At 52.0% G+C, this 22,120-nt stretch overlaps 1 protein-coding gene across 2 annotated transcripts in view; it reads right to left on the bottom strand.

Annotated features, from left to right (window-relative positions):
* The window catches only part of CSN5 (COP9 signalosome subunit 5), a 20,606-nt gene extending 597 nt beyond the window's left edge, over positions 1–20,009 (bottom strand). The window contains exons 1-8 of one of the 2 annotated variants that reach the window (XM_037233940.1): positions 19,807–20,009; positions 16,737–16,952; positions 16,219–16,327; positions 13,105–13,230; positions 11,704–11,898; positions 10,412–10,609; positions 2,678–2,779; positions 1–469 (exon numbers count right to left, since the gene is read on the bottom strand). The exon at positions 1–469 is cut by the window's left edge and continues 597 nt beyond it. In XM_037233940.1, coding sequence (XP_037089835.1) covers positions 335–469; positions 2,678–2,779; positions 10,412–10,609; positions 11,704–11,898; positions 13,105–13,230; positions 16,219–16,327; positions 16,737–16,885 — 1,014 coding nt within the window. In that variant the 5' untranslated portion in view covers positions 16,886–16,952; positions 19,807–20,009 and the 3' untranslated portion in view covers positions 1–334. The remainder of the gene's footprint in view (positions 470–2,677; positions 2,780–10,411; positions 10,610–11,703; positions 11,899–13,104; positions 13,231–16,218; positions 16,328–16,736; positions 16,953–19,806) is intronic. The other variant, XM_037233941.1, reaches the window with a different exon arrangement.
* Between the last annotated feature and the right edge of the window lie 2,111 nt (positions 20,010–22,120).

Genomic DNA, 22,120 nt, shown 5'->3' with positions numbered 1-22,120 from the left:
CTGAGCTCCACGACGGGTCGGGTTCGGACCCGTGCGGCAGAGCACGGGCAGCACAGGCGGCCCGACGCACCACCTCAGCAGACCGAGGTCAGACATCGCTCAAGTCCCGACGGGAAGCCATGCCCTGCCGCAGTCCTACAACGGCGCCTCAGCGAGCGCAGCTGGGCGTGGCACCGCCGCGTCGGCAGCGTTGTCTGGTGACGCCGTCGGTGCCTGCTGGTGCGCCCATCGGCTCAGGTCGGTCGGCACAGCGCGCCACCGGTCAGCGGGCAACACAGTAGCGTTGAACTCGCAGCTCTTGGTGACCTGACCAGCAGCTCCGGCCGGCAGGCGATCACTGAGCCGGTCGCGCCGCCTGATTGAACACGCGGTCCTTAATGACCTGAGCCATCAGCCCGTGGATGACCTCGATGGTGGTTCGCGCAGTGTCCTTGTGCGCCTTGCTCAGCTTGTCTTCCATCTGCTTGTCCTGCAACAGCGACCGAGCGCGGGGTCAGATGACTGTCACCAGGTCACGGGGTCACGAGCGGTGACCGACGGCGCGCGTCCAACCAACTGTCACCAGGTCCTGGCACGAGCAGCTCGACACCATCGCCCCTTGGCGACTGGCCGGTGGCACCAAATTTTTACTCGTATTGTCTGTTCATGCACTTTTTAGGGCGCACTGCCCGTGCGTCAAAAGCAAGTGACGTAACGAGAAAAAGCGTGGCTCTATATACCCAACGGTAGCTTAGCTGGGAGCCTAAGGCGGTTCGCTCGTCGCAATGTACGCCATACCCAAGGTCTTAATGTCTGCTTACATCCTTTTGCTGCAATCGATAAAGCAACATCAATCGTTCACAAATAGCGGAAAATGGGTGACGTTCTAATCATTGAAACACGCGATCAAAATCTTCTGGGCTTCCCTTCACTAAAATCTGCCCGGCGCGACTATACAAAATACGGGAGAAGAGAGTAACTCCGGGGCCAGCGGGGTAGCCATTGGGAAAGTATAACGCAATCGGCAAGAGTACGACGTAGGCAGATGCGTCGTTTACAGTCCCGCGCTATGATCGCGCGTTCGATGCGCGCAAAAGTGCGACCGTTTTTTGTTCCGTCAGCTGAGCACACAACGACCGCAGCCCGTCGGACGGCGCGCAGCCACGTCACTTCTACGGGCTAAAGCCACCGGGCCGAGTCCAAAGGGTACGGCTGGCGGGAGTGCATTAGCAAGGCCGCTGTCCAGGTGAGATCCTACGTCTGATATCCCGCGTCATGAATGCAACCCCGGCCCGCTAGAACCGAACCGGAGCGCGGCACGTGTTCGCTGTATGCAAATGAAGAGACTGAGTTCGAGCGGTAACTGCAGCTTGAATCAGTATGACTGTCATTGTGAATACCAATGTGATTGAAGATGTACAACCGACCATGCGTGTATGCCGGCAATGCGATGCATACCTGTTTGCATCCATACCGATCCATGTCATGCATATCTTGCCGCGTGGGAATCATTTCGTGATGTTGAAAGCGCTGGGTCTGTCACAGGTACGATATTGGTATGCGGTGTACGGCAGTAGCGCAGGCGACACAGCTCAGTCGCGGCTCCAGAAAGTACAGAACTTCGACGCCGGCGCCGCGTCGGGAAGGCGGTAGTTTCAGCACATGCCTGGTGTGCCTGAACGAGCTTCCCAATAAGCCGCGATATGTTCGCACTCGGTTCCACTTTGTTACACCTCATCATACGCGAAACACGGCGCACCGACCATCACACTATGTCAAGACGAGAGCCAGATGTGATAAAAACACGTTTGTCCGGGAAGGTTAGGTAAGGTTAGGTAAGGCTGGATTATGTTAGGTTAGGTAAGGTTAGGTAAGGCTGGATTATGTTAGGTTAGGTAAGGTTAGGTTAGGTTAGGTTAGGTTAGGTTAGGTTAGGTTAGGTTAGGTTAGGTTAGGTTAGGTTAGATTAGATTAGACTGGATCAAATTAAATTAAATTACATGAAACAACGTTAGGTTAGGTAAGGTTACACGAGGCGAGATGCAACGACTCTGTTCTTAGACCATCTGCTGCTCCCAGAGCTGGGTGCAGTGACGATATGTCAGGCCCTTACCGACTACGCGATGCCTCAAATGATCAACGTTATCCTTTATCGTGAACTCATCTAAAACGTTTTCAACATTCAATATTTGAGCGCTACTCGAACCAGGACACCTATCGTGGGTTCATATACCTATTTGTTGTGAGAGGCTTTAGTTAACATAACATACAGCACCTGTAGTAGCCATGCATAAAAATACAAATACTGAATATGGCTAAAGCTCTGGAAATAACTGCGACCGTGGCTGACTGCAGCTGAACTGTGCGTGCCATCACACCGCGCCGGAAGAAGCCGCAGCATACGTGCTATAGTCGGCGGAGAGCACTTAGGAGACACGAGTGCGGGAGGAGGAGGGGGGGGGGGGGGGGGAGGCCACAGATGGGAGAACGAGACGGCCACAGTAACAAATAAAACTGCGTGAACAAATCCACAATAACACTAAAGACCCAGGGAAGGGAGAAGTCCAAGACAAACCGCCACACAGATTAGCCAGTCACACAAGGAGCATTCAGGAATCCGAAGCGCCTTCGGTGCCGGGAGCCACGCAGAGCGCCCGAACACGTAAAGCACGCAGAGCCCGGGGGTGTGTCGCCTCACCACGTCTGGGCCCAGCGAGAAGCTGCCGCGGCCGCACGAGCTTTCCGCCAGCTCCAGCTTGTTGGACAGGTCGCGGATCTGGTTGGTCGTGTACTCGGCGTTCTGCGGGTGAGGCATGGCGTCACGCGCGAGACAGGGCGTCACGGGCGAGGCAGGGCGTCACGGGCGAGGCAGGGCGTCACGGACGAGGCAGGGCGTCACGGGCGAGACAGGGCGCCACGGGCGGGGCAGGGCGTCACGGGCGGGGCAGGGCGTCACGGGCGGGGCAGGGCGTCACGGGCGGGGCAGGGCGTCACGAACGAGGCAGGGCGTCACGGGCGGGGCAGGGCGTCACGGGCGGGGCAGGGCGTCACGGGCGAGGCAGGGCGTCACGGGCGAGACAAGGCGTCACGGGCGAGGCAGGGCGTCACGGGCGAGGCAGGGTGTCACGGGCGAGGCAGGGCGTCAGTCACGGGCGGGGCAGGGCGTCACGGGCGAGGCAGGGCGTCACGGGCGAGGCAGGGCGTCACGGGCGAGGCAGGGTGTCACGGGCGAGGCAGGGCGTCACGGGCGAGACAGGGCGCCACGGGCGGGGCAGGGCGTCACGGGCGGGGCAGGGCGTCACGGGCGGGGCAGGGCGTCACGGGCGAGACAGGGCGTCACGGGCGGGGCAGGGCGTCACGGGCGGGACAGGGCGTCACGAGCGAGACAGGGCACCACGGGCGAGGCAGAGCGTCACGGGCGAGGCAGGGCGTCACGGACGGGACAGGGCGTCACGGGTAGGCGGCGGCCTAACACAGCGCCGGTCAGCAGTAACCGTGTACCGAGGGTGGCACGTACGTAGTACAGTCCACAACAGGTCAGCTTCGTCTCAGTGTATCCACCGTGGCAAGAGAACACTGATCGTTAAGGGGGCGGATCACTGACGGCCAAGTGGGAGAGTACAATTAGCAATATCATAGTGGATCAGCGCTAAAGCCACTACCGCCGCGATCTGATCGCCGGTGAAGCAATGACGTAGTCCGATCACAAATCACTGGAGCAGCGACCGATTCTTGCAAGTCGTTCAGACGCCCTCAGCGCCTCCCGCAAGCAGCGCATCCGCTCAACAGCCCCAATGCTCGTGAATCAGGTCAGCCGCCGCGAGCCTGTGGTCCGAACACGGCGTACCTAGTCCGGTCGCAGCACAGTTAACAGCCCCAAAACCGCGCACCAACGCCGCAGGCAAGTCCCGGCGTCTCCAGGCGTGCCTCTGTCGCACCGGGGCTGGGACGGAGACCGGCCCGCACACAACGTCATCACCCTCAAACACAGCCTGCCAGCACAAACCAGCGGCGGGTCGCTGTGTACGCTCAGGTGACCGGCCCGTTTGCTCGGTCGCGAGGCACGCGCTGACCGTGCCGCTCTGGTGCCGCCGGCGGCGGAAGGCTGCCGCGGCTGGGACCCGAGCCAATGCGAAGGCAGGCGATGCACGCGCGCAAGCAGCCGCAATGCAAATTAAGTTGTAGTGATCGAGGTACCCGCAAGGTTCCTTCGGAATAAATGAAGAGGAATTAAAAAGCTGATGGGATGTTACGCAGCACCTGCCACCAGATGTCAGTGACAAACAATGTATGTTGGCGTAATTGCGTAACCACGTCTAACACCTACCTCGCATGCTTGGACTTTTCGACTCTGACACAGTATGCAGCGCGGAACATAATTTCCGCTTCCGCGATAGACGCACCAGGTGAGCACGCCCCGACTTCCAGCGCCCGGAGAGCACATACCGCCCGGCTAGGTTACTGCAGCGTCCCGCAAATGCAGTGCCGTCAGGGAAGGGCTTCAAAATGCCGTGTTGTTTCGCCCACGCAGAGCTGGAGCCTCACGCCTCACGGGCGCAGTCCCGGCTCACACCGGCGCCGTCACGGATTTTGACAACCGCAACGAAAAAATCTCCAGTTTAATGTTTCTGTGCAAGTCTCCCAGCGACGTTAAAATCTGGTAGCCTCCAAACGACCTGGCCGTCTCCATAACGTCCCCTCAGAGTAAAGGAGTGCGGTGAGGGGACTGTGTGACTCGGAGGACAAAAAGAGCTGCCGTCGACGTCACTCGTAACGCCATGCCTTTTCGACTCTGTCCCGTTTGGTGTTCGCAACAGCCCGGACGTTGTTGTTTATTGGGGTTGACGCGCCCGAAAACTCCAATAAACAACAACAACGTCCGGGCTGTTGCAAACACCAAACGGGACAGAGTCGAAAAGGCATGGCGTTACGAGTGACGTCGACGGCAGCTCTTTTTGTCCTCCGAGTCACACAGCCCCCTCACCGCACTCCTTTACTCTGAGGGGGCGTTACGGAGACGGCCAGGTCGTTTGGAGGCTACCAGATTTTAACGTCGCTGGGAGACTTGCACAGAAACATTAAACTGGAGATTTTTTCGTTGCGGTTGTCAAAATCCGAGACGGCGCCGGTGTGAGCCGGGACTGCGCCCGTGAGGCGTGAGGCTCCAGCTCTGCGTGGGCGAAACAACACGGCATTGCGACAGCCCGGACGATAAATATGATATATTACGTCATGTAGAATCCTTGCCGGACGCGCAGAATCTTTTTCGCGACTCGATTGAAGTGATACAAAAAACGACGCAACAGATTTGGCTATAAAAAGGTAATTCCGCGTCCCTTGTCTCCGACCCTCTTTCTCGTAATGATAACTTATGTTTTCAATGGCATTAGTAATATTTCTTTTCGTTTTCATTACTCTCTATGAGCGAACGATCTAGCAATGTGTTAAACGCATGCTAATATGGATCAGGCAACGCATTAGATTCAACTAGCTATAAATGGTATCCACGCGTGGTGCATACGGTGGCGACTACAGATTTCCCCAGCGAAGTCAGCAGCAATTATCTTTTCTAGACAAAATAACATTCAACCTACAGTCCCCCTAAGCCTTAATGGTGAAATAATCCTTCTTGTTCACAGTTTTAAATACTTTGGCAGCACATTAGATTGTTGTCTTTCTTTCGATGCTCATTTTGCCGACATTAAGCAACGTTGCGCCACGCGACTCAACATTATAAAATGCATAGCAGGACGGCAGTGGGGTGCCGATAGACACACTCTCCTCTGCCTTGATATCTCCGCCGGCTTTTTTTGGCATTTCTTCCAAAAAATCGAAATCCTGGAGACCATCCTTAATGCTGCCCTCCGCATAGTGACTGGCGCACTTCGCACCTCCCTGGTCCCAAATCTGCTCGCGGACACAAATATCCCTCCTTATTACATCGGCAAAAATTGCAATATCTCAGATTCCACGCACGCGCCACGGCGCACGTTGGCAATCCCACATGCAATACCCTCATACAACTCCGCCCCAGCCGCACACTTACCAACGTGGAACTCCAGTACCCAACCATCAGCATCCGCATTATCCGAGCGTAACGAGCGCTTAATCTCTCGGACATTCCCTGCAGCCCGACGCCCAGCCCCCGATCGTTTTGGGGCGAACCTGTACCTAATGCAACATCTCTGTTCAAACCCCAAAAAAGCAAAACGCATCAGACACCGAAGAGCGTGCACTCTCCGCTGAGTTCAAAGAGGAAAATCACCTGAACATCTGTATATACATTGCTGGCTCCCGACGTGACGGTCGCACTGGGGCCGCCTTCATACATCATAATTATCATAAATAAAACCGCTTGCCAAAGTACAACCCGAAGTATACGGCTGAGCTAACAGCGATCCTTGCAGTCCTGTTCCACATCAAGAACGGTAACATACAAAGGGCAGCCCTATGCACAGACTCTCATTCGTCGCTACAAGCCCTCATCACACTTCATAATCCATCCTATCCAGTTGTAAGCGGTATACGTCGAACGCTCTGCTCCCTGCCTCAACGAACTCACGCATCATTTCTCTGGATTCCTGGAAACCCAAACATTCATGGAAATAACATCGCTGACGAGGAAGCAAAACGAAGTCTTATGTTACTGGAACGCGATCATCTTCCTTGTCCCGTTTCGGATATTCCTGCAGTCATCAATTTACATTTTCTTTTTTTCTCCAATACGATTGGGATCAACGCTCTCATCACCAGCTTCACCCAATCAAACCCATACTTAAGTACTGGCCGACAATTAATCAAGACAAGCGCCTCAAGGAAGAACTGCTTGCCGACTTCGCATCGGTCACACCAATATCACCCACTACCACCTTTTCGAGCGCACTCCTCTTCCACTATGCCATAGTTGTGATATCCAATTCACGATAAATCACTTCCTTCTCGTGTGCCTGGTCTATCAGCAATTACGACAACCGCTCATCAAGTACACCAACGCTAACCAGCTTCCATTCAATTTCCATTCTCTTCTCGGTGACTCTCATCATGACTCGCTCGTTCTCCTCTTCGAATTTTTTGCAAGTGCAGGATTAGATGATTTCATTTAACGAAGGGTTTTCCCGCCTAATTTGGCAAAAATTGCAGCTTTTCCCATTAGTTAGGAGTCCTGACCTTCCTAGCTAGGAATTTCCTGGATTAAACATCACACAGCACTTCAGGGACGTGCCGGGCAGCGGAGCCCGGGACTGCTCTCCCCATCGCTACGATGAAGCGGCCCGGCATCCATCCATCGCACAGGTCGCCGGCAAGTCCGCTGAGCCAAGGCCACTGTTGTCACGAACGCCATACACAGGACTCGCCGCACCCGAGGAGCCTGGCGAAGGGACCGGTGAGAAGGCTCACTTGTCGTTCCAGCGTATTGAATACGCGTTGTATGGTGGTGAAATACAGGTATCTATTGCTGCGGTTTACTTTACTTGCGTGACCTTTCTGGACAAAACTGAGCCAGAACTGAACTTAGCGTAACTTCAGCAATGCCCTCTCCCTTGCTTTGCACACGACGGCACAAGCCGTTGTAACGTAACCCTTGCCTGGCCTTGAGTTGGAAGTAATTGCCCCCTCCCTCAGAAATGGCTTTAGGCCGTCGAGGGAAAAGAGGGTTTGCATTGATCCACCAAAACAGCGTGCCTAGGACGGACCACGGGTGATAAAAAGGTGCTTCATACCTTACGCGTGTTACTTATTGAGCTGCAAAGATGCTCAGAAACGATTCCCCGTAGCATCACACAGAATCTTTTCCGGGCATGATCGCAGCGCGACTCGTTTTCTGTTTGCAGCTTCGCAAACCGTCGTAACAATAACTGCGTACCCAGAGAAAAAAAAATCGCCTGCATCTACTCTGAGTGCTCCTAGGAAAAAGCACCGCAAATTATGCTGTGTAACGTATAAAACACAGTTTTATCGCTCATGGCTGGTTTTAGGTGCGCAAATTGACCTCTTCACGACCGAACTTACTGAGTAATTTGTCTCAATCAGATCGAGCCGCGGACAAGGGTTCTGCGCGTGCGGCAGATTATATGTGACATCACAAACAATATTTTTCGTCCGGGTCGTTACGAACACCAAACGGCGCAAAATATATGGGATATGACGTCATCGGTGACGTCATAGGCATAGAACTTTCCCGTCTGGGCCGCTGCGAATACACCCGATAACATCTTCATGCACCCTGAATACACCCGCAAATCCAAAACGATTGGCAGAGTACGCATGGGATGGTGGTTGCTTCGGACATGCGAACACTACTGCAAGATCAGAGGCATAATTCAGGTTTGTCTTGATTTAATACGAAATAACAGTACACGGATACCAAGCCATCAAACCTGGAAGGGCAACGTGAAAGCCATAACGAACTGAATGACAGTGGCATTCCATTGGTCCCCTGAGCATGCAGTGCTCTAACTTTACGGAATACTACTCCAAGTCACGCGTCTACTCCTTGTTTAAACCATAAGATGAGCATTGATACTTTGGTAGAAGGGGTAATGCTTCACCTCATCCACACATGTGCGTTGGGACGTGAAATGAGCGCCGTGAGTGAAGCGCCATCTGCGGCCTACGGTGCGCAGTCCGGCATGAAGTCCTCCGTTCTCATCGGGTCCGCACCGTTACGGAGGCGCGGAGGGTTATCAACGCTTCTGCGCAAGCGTTATTTACATGTTCCTCCCACCATTACGGACGAGCACCTTTACGGAGCCGTTGCCGTGTCGCTGCGGAGTCGTTGTGGAGTCGGTGTGAACAGGGCTTTACTCTACAGGGCTCCGATCCGACGTCTACCTCGAATCAGCTCACTCTGGAGATCAAGCAACGCGCACGACGTGCATTAAGACAGGTAGATTGTCAGTGCACAGTACCGTGTCGCGAGGATTCCTTTCAAAACGGTGTCATATCACCCGCCCGGGGGCTCCCCTGGGCGTGCTGAGAATACGAGTCACTTATCGTTAAGTAGCACTGCGGAAAAGCTTCTGTCCCGCGATGATCGCCTGAATGCCTGGTGCGGGAGTGTTCGTGGCACGCGAGGTTATCTGATGTTCCAACGCCAGTTTCACGGAGACCAAAAGGGTCGATGTGGGTCACATTATCACGCTCTTGTCCCCACCCGCCCGCCACATGGCTCCAAGCGCGCCACGCTACGACCCGCGGTGGACCGATCGTTAACATCGCGAGGCATGTCACTTGTCATGCCGAGCCAAAAAGGCGGCGCCTCGAGCCTAAGATCGGGCCGGAGGGCCGCTGCCGCAGCGCAGCTGGGGCGCGGAACTGTCCGTATCGGTGGAAAGACCCACACAGGATCACGTACGGTCGCGTGCCTGACAAGCCGCAACCGTGAGCTTTGCGACCCTGCCGACGTGCCGAAGTCCGAGAAGATGGCGTCACGATAGAGGATTGTAAAGTTGAGGGGAAGGGGAGTTCTAAGCTGCATCCTTTCCGGTCAACTCCATAGGCGTAATGTTACATAACCATGTGACGGGAAAGGGGGGGGGGGGGACCACCCGAACCGCGCCACGACGTCGTCCCTGATCACTGACCGCAGCCAACAACCATGGCAGCACGACATTACCAGCAAATAATCGGCATAAAGTCAGCACCACACATGCAGCCAGTATCCTGCGCGTGGCGAGACGTGACAGTGGTACGATTTATAAATAAATAAATAAATAAATAAAGATATATATATATATATATATATATATATATATATCTATACATCTATATATATATATATATATATATATATATATATAAATGCAAAATCACAATCCAACCCAAACGCAAGGCGCATGCGGCAAAACGACACGAGGTTGGGGATGACACAGGCCCCATTCACTGATGACCCACACCTATATGGCATTTTGGAAAGGGTAGTGGCAGCATACAGCACACCGCCCAAAGGTAGCACGGCCGAACTCGAAGTTTGAGGACAGAAGAGGACACGGCGTGGCGAGACGACGGAATGGAGCCGTGGCACAGCAGGCAGACAGCGGACAACCATTGTCACAGTAGCCAGCCGAGCGGTGTCGACCGCCGGCTAGCGGAAGGAATTGTGCCACAGTTTGGTCACGGGGGAGGCGATCATTCCGAGACGCTCACCAACAAAACCCATAAAGACCACTTAGCAAAGCCTATCCTTTAGCGTTGTTCTGTCGCTGAAGGGAGCCTCGTTGACTAGCACAGAAACGGAAACCACACGATCGATGGAGGCACTTCCAGAACGGCTGATAAGGAATGGCATGAACTATGTTTTCTTCGTAACGCCATCTTACGTGCCAAACCCCGGCGGCTGCAAAAGGGACCCCCTGCGGCACAGAGCGCGGTGCCGCGGCAGGCCATGCCTCCGAGGGAGCAGCACGCGGCAACCAGACGCGCATGGCCGTACCGTAATGAGATTGGACGAACTGAGCGTGTTGATCCAGTACTTGTTCCACAGCGAGTCAAGCAGGCGGCGGTCCAGGTCTGACTTGAAGTAGGACACGTCCAGCGAGTAGTACTGCTTGCAGTGTACGCCGAAGTCCTCGATCTTCTCCAGCGGGATGGTCTGGTACTCAGACGGCTCCTCGTCCGCCGGCTTATAGCCCTGACAACGCCGACATACACATACTCAAACACTCACACAAGCTGCTACATTAAGGCACAATGGCGTCGCTATCATCACCGAAGAAGAAGAGGATTGAAAACGAAACTTTGCAACAACAAAAGACAGTAAAACGACAACGAAAATTAGCCCGGTGTTGGTGTCTATATATATAATGCATATATAGCTTAATGTGTGTGTATCTGTGTACGTACGTAAGATCTTTCATCAATGCTATTTAAGGGCTATTAAAGGGTATGTTTCACATTTGAAGATATATAACACATATATATATATATATATATATATATATATATATATATATATATATATATAAACATATATAGCAAGCATGCATCAGATATGATGAAACAAGCTCACTTATGACTGTTGGTATACTTTTTAAGTGGAAAAGACTGTTCTTGACAGCACCATTCTCTGCTTAGGAAATATGCTCCTGAAAGCGTCATAGTTTCATTACGTCATCGTACCATGCACAACACTGAGAACCAATTGACAGCCGTTATATCTGAAAATTGTACTCACGGACACCCGATATGAACGCCTCGACAAATACAATTTTTTCTTGGTCTTAATCGCCGCATGGTTTATGGAATGGCAAAACTTGAATGGCGTTATTATGACGTCATGAATGCTAAGTTGACTCTGAAATACTCTCCCCGGTATACCTTTCCCCATTTTCGAGGCCGTTTAGCTCAGCAATTAGAGGGGCTTGGGTCTTAAGAAGGGCAGCACTGTGAGCAGCACACAAAGGTCTTCGAGATGACTACTTCAGTCCAAAACCCGATATAAATGTTGAACACTCCCTTAAAGTTACAATAGGGATATGTTTGTGGCTGATATCTAAGAATTAGGAATGCAGCTCAGGACATATCGTGGAATTACGGAAACAAGACAATCGTGACTGCTGCTAACCATTCAACCATGTCATCGACATCATGACAAAATTAGTACCGCAGTGACACAGCAAACCAGAACAGCAGGACAAATGTTTACAATGAGCTGCGCAAAAAAAAAAAACGCCAGGATTGTCGGCTCGCAGCTCACCACCCGCGCCGGTCCGTGCGGCGCCTCACCTTGGGGTAGGTGCGGAAGGCGCCCAGGTTGACTTTGCCGGCCGAGATGGTGCGCACAGGATCGATCACGATCGCCACGAACGGCTCCTGGAAGTTCTGGTTCAGCATCTGGGTGGAGACGTCAATGCCGGAGAGCCAGCAGCCGTAGCCGGGGTGTGAGTGGTACCAGCCGATGGCGTTCTCCAGCCGGCCGACCTGGGGTCACCGGGCGCCGCCGGGTCACACGTCACCACCGCAGTTCACCAGCCTGACACATGTGACCGCGGCAGCAGGTTTTGGTTGATGGTGCCCACCTCCCACGCAGGGTCGGACAGCGGCGGTCACGGTAAGAAAGCGCATACACGCAACAACGCAATGGTCCCGCAAACACGGCCAAAAGGGTGGACTCTAGGGGCGCTGACAGCTACGCAATTTGTGCGCATTTAGTCAAAACTCGTGTGGAGATGGCAGCAGCTAACATACTGCCAGCCCGTCCAACCCACTGATACGGCCCACCGGATCCTGTGAAGCGCCAAAAAACCAGCCAAACAGCCAGCAAGACGTCTACAAACCTGACGCCACCACGAATTAGGACAACCCGCAAAACGGCACTTACAAAATAATACAACTATAAGCCTGTGCGCCGCCGATGCGTCCGGCTCAAAATACGAACACCACGAACGCATTGTGAGCAGCTGATGGCTCAGCACGGCTCAGTATAACCCCAGGAATGAGGTGTGCTCGCCTGACCGCCCAATTACCTAATCCGCGGTGTTACTCGCGGGCTCACACGACACGCCAGGTAGCGTAAGCCTGTCTCAGGGCCGGCCAGGCCGGACCGTGAGCGTCGGCTCGTAGCGTCGGCCCGGGGGCGAGCCGGCCAGCCAGCCAGTCACGGCGCAGCCGCCTCTGGAATCCGCCCCCGTACCAGCTTCGCACGTGAGCGTCGGCTCGCAGTACCGGTTTGGCGGCGAATGGGCCGGTCAGGCCCAGCGGCGCCGGCCTCCGGAGTTTCCCCACCCACCAGACGTCGCGGCGGCAGCGTCACAGTCACGTCACGACGGCCCGCCGCGCTGCCGCCGTCTGGCCGCTCCGAGCGGCTCGTCAGCCCGCCCACTCCGCAGTCGGCGCCCATAACCATCACAGCTGGCGCGTCCTTCAAACCCAATTACCAACTGAGAGTCCCAATCGATGTCCACACCCCACAACCGCCAAAGGACAGCTGCAGCCATGTCTGGCGGTTTCCAGTCTCATCGACGGTCCTGGCCCGATTACGCACGATTCAGACCACCCCTCGGTGCCACAGGTGCTCAAACGCCGCCACAACGGCTCCTGGTCTCCACTCCCACCCCCAGACGACGACCCACGGCCCAGCGGTGTGCCGGCCGCGCCAGCCCGGAGCGGGAAGGTGTGGGGACGTACCTGCTTGGCGCGCTCCATGTACGTGGCCATGTACTCGTAGGCCTGCGCCTGGGCATTGACGCGGGTCTCGGTGCCTTCCACCGGCAGCGCGTACGAGTCCATCACCATCATGATGTTGCCGTCCACCTGAGAAACCGAGGCGTCCGGCTACGTCAGGACAGCACGCGACAGGTGACATCGGAGGCGCCTGGCCGTGACTCGTAATGCGGGGCCGCCGAGATCGAGCTCGAGCCTGAGACGGTCGCGGGCCGGCTCAGCATAGCCAAGCTGCAATTTAAACACCTGTGGCCGGTTCTGCTGATACGTGCATGAGGTCTGAAGGCGGCATACCTGTTAGAGAGAAAGCCGTCGTTTAGGTACCGTCTTGGAACAGTACAAGGTCCGTAGTATCATTCAAAAGCGTCGTCATTTCCCCTGGACGTAAGTAGCAGATTTGGAGCTTCCATGCACGGTGGTCGATGAGGAGCGCGGAATCCCACGAACATCATATTTACATCAGTTGGGCGTAAACAAGATCACGCCAAAAGAGGCCAATAATCTGCCTTGCTGCCTACGTGACTGTAATGGGCTCACACATCGGAGGTTGATGGCCAGAGTCATCGGTCCACGCACGTGTTTGTGCGTTAAGGATTGTGCCTTCCCTCGACTCCACATGCATCTGGGTGTCAAAACACGGTGATGTCATATACGCACCCCTCCACACATATGAATACGCATCAGTTCCGTACGATGTGGGCACACGACACTCGGAATGCAATAGGATGTTCCCCTATCCAAACACATAGACGCATGTGCGTGATATGAGTAAGACTGGACATTGCCCTCAATCGAGGGATGCGTATCTTATCATGCTGAAACTTACGCGCTGACAAATATACTTCACAATCGCTCTCTATGGTGGAGACATCCGAGTTGCATGGTCTATGCCTACAAATAACAAGAATTTCAGATTTACACTTCGGGCTTGGATGATCGTACCTGGCCGGCGATTTTCCAGGCACAGGTGTTCTATTGCGGTTGTAACGCCATCATTTGTTTCTAAACCACACCAAGAATGAAGACCGTTACATGAATTAATTAAATGTGTACGGGACGACGTGGCATGATAGCAAAGTATGAAAGACGCGTTTAATAAGCCCGCAGAGCGGGAAGTGGTCACCATCGAGGTTTAAAGCTACCGAGAGGCATATGTGGAAGAGAACGACCAACCATACACGGGCGTCATGACGCACACGAGAGATGGCGTGCTGTGAAGAATGAATTATGACAGTTTCAAATGACAGATTGGGGCTCAAGGTGATCATTAGTGTAGGATAGCTGTTCACTATGGTTTTAGGTCACGCCATTTGCTAAGGTAATACTGCGTCCAGATCGAAGGTGCTACACAGAACACGAGGAGCTTTGTAGGCCGACGTGCGGTATTGGCGCACCCAGTTCCCCAACAGAGTGTGATGGCTTGAGTACCAGCAGAGTGTGATGGCTTGAGTACCTGGTACAGTTTGATGGTTTGAGTGCCCAACAGAGTGTGACGGTTTGAGTACCCAGCAGGGCATGATGGCTTGAGTACCTGTTACAGTGTGATGGTTTGAGTGCCCAACGGAGTGTGACGGTTTGAGTACCCAACAGAGTGTAACGGTTTGAGTACCCAACAGAGTGTAACGGTTTGAGTACCCAGCAGGGTGTGATGGCTTGAGTACCAGCAGAGTGTGATGGCTTGAGTACCTACCTGGTACAGTTTGATGGTTTGAGTGCCCAACAGAGTGTGACGTTTGAGTACCCAACAGGGTGACGGTTTGAGTGCCCAGCAGGGTGTGATGGCTTGAGTACCAGCAGAGTGTGATGGCTTGAGTACTCAGCAGAGTATGATGGCTTGAGTACCAGCAGAGTCTGATAGCTTGAGTACCCAGCAGAATGTGACGGCTTGAGTACCCAGCAGGGTGTGGTGGCTTGGGTATCAGCAGAGTGTAATGGCTTGAGTACCAGCAGATCATGATAGCTTGAGTACCTGGTACAGTTTGATGGCTTGAGTACCCAACAGAGTGCGACGGTTTGAGTACCTAGCAGGGCGTGATGGCTTAGGTATCAGCAGAGTGTGATGGCTTGAGTACCAGCAGAGCATGATGGCTTGAGTGCGCAACAGAGTATCATGGATTGAGTACCCAACGGAGCATGATGGCCTGAGTACCAGCAGAGTGTGATCACTTGAGTGCGCAACAGAGTATGATGGCTTGTGTATCCAGCAGAGTGTGATGGTCTGAACAGCTGTGTCCAGTGCTGGACACAGCCAGCCGCAGCAGGGCAAGAGGGGCTCCATGGCGGACACAAGCACCAACACGTGTCTATCCTATGTGAACAGGCAAGTCAAGAAAAGCCTGGAGGGCGATAGTAACATCTCTTGGCCGGACGTAGGCGACAGCTCCTAATGAGCGGTCGGTTCGGGGCGCGGCGAACAGGTCAAAACATGCGATGCCACATGCTGGCAAGACCCATCAGCTCCCCGAATCAGCACCAGCTGCCTGTTCCAGGCCCTGCCGAGGCTCTCTGTGTTCAGGGACGACTGCAACGCAGGAAACAGCCAAAAGCTCCCAATCGGGACAGCGAGAAAGCTCAGCAGCTGAGGGAGGTGAATATGATATTGTGTCAAGACTGGTGGCACACGCGCCAACATGCCGTGATCAACGTCAGACCTCCGATGTGGGTCCCACGAGCTTGAGCTTGACCTTAACTTTGACCTTGCTGGAGCTCTCGCTCTGGTGGCAGAAGCTGGCCTAGGTGCGCTCATTTGCATTCCATGCCCACATGTTGGCCACATCAGAAGAATGGGCCTCAATATTTCATGTCGGTCTTTATATGTGAAGTTATAAGTATTATGCAAGAGTTGGTCTGCCTCCCCACGCACACTGTTTCAAGTGTTGGTATGCAGCCTTACATAAGTACCTGTGTCAAGCGTGTGTGCAAATGACCACAATCAAGATCGTCGATCACGGTTTTCAGCGCTCTTACGCTGAACGTACTTAAGCTCCGAGCAGCAGTCAATAGATGGCGAGTACACTGTTTACCCGTCTGAATACCGCTGCACTGACCACCGGATCAGTGCTTGAACAGCAAAGTTACCTTGCCAATGAGCATTCCCATGACTTCCAAAGAGCCACCAGAGCGAGCGTGCATCACCATCTTCAGCAGGGCAAGAGCAGATATTTTAATGTCCTTGAAGAAGTGTGGGCTGTTGGAAAGGCAGACACATAACAGAGTATATCAGTACACAAACAAACAACAGAGTATATCAGTACACCACATCAATGATTTGCATACACCTACCATTCGCCAAATCTATTTGAATGTGTTAGACAAAAATCAACCAGACTGTGGATCTACCCGTTAAAATACCTGCGTACTTACAATACGAAAGCCGGGTTATTACCTGTGGGACACAAATGAGACATTCATTGAGGTAACCAGAAAGGCAACCGCCAATTGCACCACTGACCTCGATGTCCACAGTCGCAATCCTGGCAGTAGCCCTGGCGGATGTGCATGGAACTGTGTAGCACGGAGCCGCGTATCGACTATGGCTCAGGCCCGACACGCGGTGACCGGGCCACCCCACACCGCCCACCCCCTCCCACACTCACTCCTTATCCCAGGGCTTGGCCGTCAGGATGTCCTGCTGCTGCTTCTGGTCGAAGCGGTACACCTCGTCGACGGCGCTGACCGTCTCCATGTTGTTGGCCATCTCCCAGCGCCTGCGCGCCACGGCCGACTGGCTGCTGCCGGAGGCCATGCTGACGCCGCTGTCCGCCGCAGACGCTCGCAGACGGACGCCCCGCCGCCGCCGGCCGGCTCACAGCCTGCAACCAGACGTGACGGCGGCTAGAACGCAGCGGCCGACTCAGACACATTACTCGCCCAACGGCTACTCACGAGGAGGCCGTCTACCGTGAGTGATGGGGGGAAAATACCGGCTCATACAGCGCAATGTTAGGAATGGACTCAAAACAATTAAGAATCAGTGAAATAAGAAAATAACAACTTTACATTGCACATTCGAACACAGGCTTAACCAGCGCCGCAGGTTCGAACGCTTTTGGACTGTATCAATGCATGGAGCAGTATCAACGCACGGAACAGAGGACAGGAAGCACACGTCTCCGCGTCGGGCGAGACTGACTGGTTGCACGTGAAGTGTTATCAATGTGTATAAAAGTAGTCTGATCTGTGATGCAACAGAAGTGAAAATGCAGCTCAACAATGTATTCTGCGACGTTTCGACCCTTGACACTACCAGCTATTTGTCCAGTATCGAAATCACAGGTTAGGCCTCTTCTATACACCTTCGGCAATAACGAGCCTCACCAAAGGAGCATTCAAAACTGCATTGGAATATGAAAGAAAGGTTCACCGGGTTTCGAAAACGGGCGAGCCACTCGCATTAGTAGTTGTAGTAATTCGGGTGCATGACATTGTTCTTTACCAGACAAAACTTGGCCTTGGTACTTGGGTGTAAATGAAGGAGTTAAAGACTGTTGAGCCAATAGCAATATAGAAATTGGTGTTGACAATCTTTCACCTCCATATCTTTAAGTGGCATGGCCACTGAGATGGTGTTGGCACCTAAATATTTTTCAGGATAAAGAAAAATATTTCATGTCATGTATGCTTTTGGCACATATCAAACATCCACAAATTCCTGATTTTGTTTCTTGCCACAAGAAACTCAAAACAATGACACAGCTTACAAAATATTTCTAGGTTTACATGACAAACTTCAAGAGCCTTTTTAGTCCTGGACCCCACATGGATTGTGCATGTTGGTGCCCACAGAAGAGAAGATAGATGAATATCTAGAGGCACAGGCTTAATCAACATGGTCAAAAATTCATCTGTAACAGTAGTAAGCCACAAGCTGCACAAATTCATATGTAACAGAAGTAAGTCACAAGTAGAAAACAACAGTAAGTAGCCACAAGCTGCATTTGAGGGCATGTTTCCTGTTATGACAGGTGAAAGGGCTGAAAGATGAGCAAAACATGTAAGCAATGTTTCTTTCTAGCAGGTTTTATATATAAATAACCTGTGTTAAAGTGGGCTAGGGGCAGAGCAGTGCTGGTAACAAAAAGGTAACACATAGAGTTCAGTCCTACTTAGCACATGATCATAAATGGCTTATAATGGTTATTAATCAGACCTGTTACACATACAAGGCAATTAGGCATCATCACCCATGGTAGTGCACACCATTGGCATTGGTATTCTCCTTTCTTAAAGCAAACTGGGGTATTAAGTTGCATGAATGACTGGAGGGAACTGAACCAGGGGTCTGACAGCCAACCCTTCTCCAAACATGATTTATCAATGAAAGTCAACATGAAAGGCAAATATACAGGGTTTCATTCTTTACAATATAGGGTGCGGCAGGACCTTCACAACAGAACACAAAATTGTCACCCTTAAACAAAACTGTTCCAAAACAGCAATGTTACTGTGTGTATTAACACCACAGGGGTAAGGGGAAGGGGTTGTCAGTGTGTATGAGCCATATCAGGACAACTCTCTTGTCAAACATTTTGAAAACAGGGTTGCATAATGAATAGGATAATAACAGGAGTGAACAAACTAAGTATAGCACACTGAGTCATTACTATATTGTACTAAGCCAATTAGAATGGAAATTCAATGACACATGCATACAGCAATTACAGTTTAAGCCATATAATTCAGCACCATTGCACATGCAATGAAATACATACCCTAGTAAAAAAACTGAAAGCTGAGTTTGGTAGCATCAGTGCAGTCCATAGCATAGACTTCCCACATTCTTGGTGGCATTAGCTGACTATGCTACTACCTTTGTTACCATAAAATTCACATGCATCCTGACTGTAAAACATCCTGACTGTCTGCCATAGTGGCAGACAGGGTCACAGATGGACACCATTTCAGCACAGATATACCATAAACCAGAGTAACCTGAGTTTAATGAGTAGCCACTTCTAATTCCAGCATATGACAAGCAAATTATTAAATAAATTTGAGTATCACAATGGTAATTTTAGGCAAAAATACCTGCAAGAGTGAACATATACTTCATGCAATACCATAATACTTCACCACCCCAAACAATTTACCCTGGACTGTATTTAGACCACACAGTAGGCCCTGAGGCCCAGTACCCATGGACCAAGTTCATGTTGATATCCTGCACAGTGGATGCAATTTTGTAAGCAGACAGTGAAAAAGGTTTACCTACCGTGTTGGATGCCCGCATGATATTGGTACAACAAAACCTGAAGCAGTCATGCTCCAAAATCAGACCAGGCTAGAATGTTATGAACTTTCAGATTACCTATACCTGCAAGCATTTTGGAGCATTCTTCCTGAAATTATTTTGTTAACATCAAACCTCCTTGATTCTTCAGCCTTTTTCTGAAATTAGTGGCGACTGCAGCAGACTTTGAGTGCTCATACTTATGGCATACTCATACACTGTCAATGTTGAAGCAATGTCACTGGTACACCAGACACCTTAAACACCACAGGTATTGTAGATACCTGTGGTCTGGGTGTAAGGTACCTACCTATTTTATATGCATGCAAAACATGTGACCTCTTAACCAGCCCTGTAATCCCAGAGGCTTGACAGCAGGTAAGATGTGTTCTGATGCCCATATGGTAAGGGGTCTAAGGCAGACCACCGGTACTGACCAAAAGGTGGGGAACTTGCAGCCCCTATTCTGTGCGCTATGCCGGTAGCAAATTCACCTGAGAGCCGGAAACCTTCCAACTTCCAAAAAAATGAGGCTGGAATCGGACTTTAAATCGCTAAAAACGCAGCTGCTACAAAGCCACAACTTGGGATCCCGCAAAATCTCGCTTCCGGGACCCCTCACAAAACGCCACTACTCGAGGACCTGTGCTACCCACGAGCAATCGTCAACCAAGTCAAAAGGTACGCGCTAAAATTGCCGCAACTCTGTAATAATCGTCTAATTTGCACGACTCAATCTTACACATTGTAGCTGCCATATCGTAAAGTACTTGCACCGCCCCCTTCACCGCACAACAAAATGCTTGGGCCACGCTCGATCTCAAACGTGCTGACTGGGCGTTGAATGCTGTAAGCATGACTGTCGGGTGAAAGGCGTGACGTTACGCGTGCTCATGGATGTCAATATCTCAAATTGCTTGGTGGGCCAAATTCTCGAAAGTCGCCATAAGGGGGCATGTGCGGAAAACTCCCCGAGTTTGCCACTTATGATCTAGGTTTCAATGTACATATATATATATATATATATATATATATATATATATATATATATATATATATATATATATGTGTGTGTGTGTGTGCGTGTGTGTGTGTGTGCGTTGTGTGTGTGTTTGTGTGTGTGTGTGTGTGTGTGTGTGTGTGTGTGTGTGTGTGTGTGTGTGTGTGTGTGTGTGTGTGTGTGTTTATGTATGTATGTGTGCATGTATGTGTGCATGCATGTATGTATGTATAGTAGGGTGTGTCATCAGTAACAAAACCAAGTGAGACAAAGAAATTCCTTGGCGCTGGAGTCCAAAAGTGCACAGAATAGCAAAATTTATTCCCAAAAACTTATATTAGTGAAGCGCGAGCAGATCAAAATATCGTCGTAAACCGGTGCTCGGCGTTGCAGTCACCAATGCTGACCGCCGCAGGCCGCCGCAGGTAACACCAAACCGTGGGCGGCAAGGCAACTTCGCCAATGGAAACGATACTACCGAGCCCGTCCCAAAGCGATACGTGCGGAAATGTGCCATACTAAGGTCCAGTATGAGGTTCAGACATTGATCGCTTGATGGCCATATGTTCAAAACCTAATGTGTTGTGAAGTATGAACTTGTGCGAGCACGTTTGTTAATGCTGCTTTTTGACATCCACTTCTCTAAGACCGCCCATGTGCTGTAAACAAGACCATTCATAGCATATTACTTAGAATATATTACCTGGTGTACAACTTCAAACGAACACCAATGTCTGCAGTATGCACCATGGTCTTGGAGAGGGGTTAGCATAACCGAACACACATCTTGCTCCTGACCGAGCCTGCGTATTCGATACATTGGCTGAAACAGAAGCTGCTGAGAAACCGGGAACCCGTAACGCGTGTTGGCAGAGGTCGCACAACAGCAAAAGTACCGTCACAACCGGGTTACTCTATTCCCGAAGCTCCAGCCGCAGCCGCAGATGTTCTCGGCTGTGCGACGCTGGCCCCACTCTGATCAGCAACGCGTGCCCGGGCACTGCTGCACTAGCCCCTGCCGGGCTGGTTGACCTGCGGCGGGGCCGTCTCCGTTCTGCGGGCTGCACGTCTTAAACGTTCCTGCCGTTGTGCTGCTGAACCAGAAGGCAGAGGCACAGTACGTGCTGCTTGTAGGAGCGCCGAGTGCTGGTCTAGCGGTGCGCTGTTTGGTCTCTCCTCTCGAAAGACCGTCCTGCATCCGTGCAGCGGGCGGACGCAATGACGCGGTGGCGGAGGCTGCTGTACTGGGGCCTGCTGCTACGACCACCTTAGGCAGACACCTTTAAGGGGACTGTGATGGAGGCACAATAGTCACGAAATTACTTAAAAGTGAAATAATGCCTGTTGTATTCATGCATGCATTTACAATTTGCAATTGGCCCAACTTCGGCCATAAGATAAATACGAATTTGAGGGATTGTAAAGAAGCTTTAAGTTGAAACGGGAGTATAACGCCTCTGAGAATGTGATCAGTTCATAATTACCTGCCTACCTTCAGAGCATATCCTTCTTAGAGTTGACATTAGGAAGAATATGTCGGTGTATGAGCTTGGCCGTGATGAGGCCATGCCGCGCCCCTTCTCTCATCACCGCCGAACGTGCTTCGGTGACGGTGTGCACGGCCCTGTCCACCGCCTGGGTATGAACCGGATAAGGCGTGATGGGCAATGGAGCGTGCACTATGCTTCGCGGCTCGCGGTCGCTGAGGTCTCGTAGGAGTGGGGGTTGCGTGACTGGCTCGCGCCAGGAGA

Source organism: Pollicipes pollicipes, unplaced genomic scaffold, assembly GCF_011947565.3.
Source record: "Pollicipes pollicipes isolate AB1234 unplaced genomic scaffold, Ppol_2.1 Scaffold_7231;HRSCAF=8579_pilon_pilon_pilon, whole genome shotgun sequence".
NCBI classification, from domain to species: Eukaryota; Metazoa; Arthropoda; class Thecostraca; order Pollicipedomorpha; family Pollicipedidae; genus Pollicipes; species Pollicipes pollicipes.
The sequence above is the reverse complement of the archived record's forward strand: the minus strand, read 5'-3'. Positions and strand labels throughout refer to the sequence as shown.